Raw genomic sequence first — 4237 nt, 5'->3', positions numbered from 1 at the left:
GCCATCTTGAAATCCAATAGGCAGTGTCCAAGAATATCCTTTTGGCACCAAAATGAAAAAGCTTTTGGTAGATCTGACTTCACTATTGTAAACCAAGGTAGAGCATCTATTTGTTTGAGTATTTCCAGTGCATGATCTCCATCTTGAAAGGCGCCATATTGAATGTCGGTCAAATATGATAAACGGTAAGGGGGTCATGTGGGGTATCAAATAGCACTGGAATTAACTCCTGAATCCCTTTACGTAACCAAAGTTTACATATCTGTTTTCATTTCAGAGTTAAGAGCTCTCTCACCCACAGAAGCATATAAAAATTGTGCGAGTTAGATTTGTGTTATGAAACATGGTCGTGCGAGCAAATGCAGGGTTTTAACTAACGCAGTAGTAGTCACTTGATCTACAAGAGCCACTATACCAATCAGATCTTGAGCCTAGTGAGAGAAATCATTAATTAAATTGAAATGCCTGTAGTGAAAAGTGGAATAGCAGCACTGTAACAAATTATACCTATTTCAAAGTGCGATGGAATAGATTGGTAGTCGAAGAAACGCATGTTTAATAGTACAGACGAGCAGGGAATATCAAAGGGATTGGTCGTATATATATTAGAAAATCCACTATAATCAGTAGGTCCACATCTCCTTTAGCGTAGCAGGCATAAGTGTGGGACGTTGAACTGAACAAACCAAAAATCTATTTTAGGCAATTTTACATGGTCCATTGTATTGTGTTTTCTTCTCCAATCTTGAAACCTTACGCAAAGATCCTCATTGTTGTAGAATATTGCGTTCCTTTCTAATTTCCCTTTCCCCACAGACATTAGTTTGTGGCTCTCTGTTCAGTAAATCGTCAAAGAAATCTTTCCATCTATTCCAGATGCTATCTGCATCTGTAAGAATTGTTCCGTACTCTTTCTTAAATTCGTTGATGTCCTTGAATATGTCTCGATTCTTTCTTTTACTATTATCTTCAAGTTCATAAATTTAAGTTTTCAAAACATCGCGTTTTCCTCTTCTAAACATTCTGGAAGTTTCCCGTCTGATGTCAACGAAATTTAGTGTAGTTATATCGTTCGGATTTTGTAGCCAACGCAGTTCGGATTTTGTAGTATTTTCCCTTCGTTAGATTGGTGCATTCCTGGTAGAACAATGATTTGTTTGTATGTATTTCCGCGTTCCCCAATTTTTCTCTTGCTAAGTTTTAATGCTATCCTTAATTTGAACCCAAGTATCCTCAACATTAGAGCTCTCAAAATCTAAAAACGAGAATTTATTACACTTCAATTTTGTACTTCGCCTGATTGTCCTCTAAACCTCTCGGTTTTCAGATGTTGAATATTTTCTTTATTAAACGCTAATCTGTTTCTCTTGTTATCGCTGCTACCAGATAGTAATCAGTGTCACATTCGGGTCCACTGAACGAGCGAACATCAATTATGCTAGACTATCTTCTTCTATCCACTAAAACGTGATCAATTTGTTTGTGTTCTTCCATCTGGTGAGGTCCATGTGTATTTATGAACGTCGCGATGTGGGAATTTTGTACTCTTCACGATAAGGTTTTTGGATTCCAAAGTTCATGAAATTAACCCCGTTGTCATTACTTTCCTTATGCAGACTTTCTTTCCCTATAACCGGTTTGAAAACATCCTGTCGCCATACCTTCGCATTGAAATCCCCTAATAGAATTTTCATGTGGTACTAGCTGAACCTGCGCTCTCTACACAGCGCATCATTTACGTATGAACATGAATATTCTTATTACTAGGGGTGTTCCGGATTCCGGAATTCCGGAATATTTCGGAATGAAAATCTTAATTCCGGAATCGGAATTAAAAATTTTCTCATTCCGGAATTCCGAGATTACGGAATTCCGGAATCTCGTGATTTCGGAATTCCGGAATCTCGGAATTTTGGAATTCCGGAATTTCGGAATTCTGTAAGTTCACTCCGAAACATTCGAAATCTCGGAATTGCGGAATCTCGGAATTTCGGAATTCCGGAAGTTCATTACGAAATTTCGGAATGCATGAATCTCGTAATTCCGGAATCTCGGAATTTCATCTAGAAATTTCGGAATTTCAAAATGAGAATTTTGGTTTAGCACTTCCGAATCTGAAATTCAGAATCGCGAACGACTGTACGTTGTTCCAGCATATCAGAATCTCGGAATGTTGAAATTTCTGAGTCATGGCAATCGAAATTGTAGAACCAAGTAACTGGATTTTGAAATTTTAGAGTTCCTTGATTTCATAATTACAAAAGTTCAGAAACTGGAATCTTCAAATAACATGATTATGAGATAGACATCAACTCAGACAGATATAATGATGAAACTTACTTCCTTTCACACGTTGTCAGTGGTGGCTATACTCCGTTCTTCTGCGGAGCGGAAAGTTCTTAGTCATGGTACTCATTGAACAAAATTTAAACACTTCATTTATTGGTTCTTGTCTTTTTAATGTTCTACAAAGGCAGGTTCTATGACATTTATACATGGTTGCTAGCTGGGCCACCAGTGCAATACGGAAAGAGTATCAACTAGTTCCTTCCCTGTCTGGCTTCAAAATGACATACAGAAAATGGAAAATTTAGAACCACGGTGAATACATAAGTTGCGAGTTTCATGTTCGTTACCCACACATTTACTTGCACACTTAAACTGACATTCCTCTGCTATTATTCCACCCTCTTACTCCTTGATGTTTAGAAGCCAGGTTCTCAAAACGTAGCTGAAATGTTCGTTCTTCGCACGGTCAGAATAAGTTTATGAAAAATAATTGAACCCCCAATTCCCCTTACGATACACATTTCAACGATTGTTTACACGGTTTACCCCGAAAACTATGGATTCGACACTAATATCGGTAGTTTCCGGTTATTTTTACATGTCACCTCTTGCCACTCCAACCATAGGGGTGTTAGGGGGTCTTGAAGGCTTAACTGAAATTTAAACGACATCGAGTGTCAATGTTCAACTCAGCGACCTAAAATAACTATGAATTCGACAGTAATACCGGTCGTTTCTCATTATTTTTGCATTTAACGCTCTTTCAACTCGCCTCCTTGGAAAGCTAGGGGGTCTCTCACACACAATTTGTTTCCAGGTTGTAAAGTTATATGTTTAATTTAATAATTGAAATTGCAAAGTTTAATTGAAATTGCTTCGGGCGTTCCAGAGTTATGTTGGAACAAACATACATACATACATTTTTATAAGATAAAGCATGTAGTTCTTCTCCCTCATAATTTTCTTAGTTTTTAATTTCTTGTATTTGGAAAATGGAAACTTTTCAATAAAAACGTGGTTCGGAGCTCACATATATAGTTGATTCCGTAACTAGCTGATAGTAAATAGTTTTTCATAACGTTTTTCATAATGCTATTACACACAAATATTAACTGTTATGCCATGCTATCTTTTTTTAATACGTAAAAAATAAACTTTCCTTAGTGTTAAATGTATTTTGTATTACTATAAAGAAGAAATAAAAATATAATAAATCTAAATTAATGGAGAATTGAAAATAGAATATAAGAAACATTCATATATTTATTATAATTGTAATTAATATTTGTAAAAACAGTGGAGAAATAGACAATCTAGGTTTCAACACAAAGTAATAATGAAATGCCATATCAATAGAATTTTAATACTCTCATGTTTCTTTAATTTAATTTAAAGAAACCATTAATTTTAGTTTCTACATTTAAAAAAAACTATCATAATCGTACAGCTTTACATACTAGCGGACTGTTACCCTTATAATCTACCTGTTCATATGATCAATAAAACAAATAAACAAACAGAAAAAACCTTATTCTGTTTAAAGATATTGATCAATGCTACTTAAATTTCGTATAAATTTCCATTGATTAGAATATACATTATTACAATTAATTTACAATAACTAAAAAATATGCATTACCTCAAATCCAATACTATCATTATTGATTCAAATATAGATTATTACAATTAATTTACAAAAAGGTAAAAAAAATATGCATTACCTCAAATCCAATACTATCATTGTACACCTTGTTTAATGCTTTTCGGAACACGGTACTCAGTTATAGAACGAAATAATATCGTATATATTTGATGGTTGCCATTAAATCTGATTGTATGTGTGAATTAGTTCTACTACAAAATTTTACTTTTGAAAATAAAAATAAATTCAAATAGCATTTTTCAGTTTGGTTATTTTACTTGGATATACATAAAAGATAGAATGAAA

General features: G+C 34.3%; 1 protein-coding gene across 1 annotated transcript in view; it reads right to left on the bottom strand.

The window, feature by feature from the left end:
* Positions 1 to 767: 767 nt before the first annotated feature.
* LOC145661813 (uncharacterized) overlaps positions 768 to 4237 on the bottom strand; it is a 6315-nt gene continuing 2845 nt past the window's right edge. The window contains exon 2 of the mRNA XM_081727148.1: positions 768 to 967. Within this exon, the coding sequence (XP_081583274.1) occupies positions 768 to 967 (200 nt within the window). The remainder of the gene's footprint in view (positions 968 to 4237) is intronic.

Source organism: Thermobia domestica, chromosome 10 (genome assembly GCF_964235325.1).
Source record: "Thermobia domestica chromosome 10, izTheDome1.hap1.1, whole genome shotgun sequence".
Classification (NCBI taxonomy): Eukaryota; Metazoa; Arthropoda; class Insecta; order Zygentoma; family Lepismatidae; genus Thermobia; species Thermobia domestica.
Note: the sequence above shows the minus strand (reverse complement) of the source record. Positions and strands in the feature narration are given on the sequence as shown.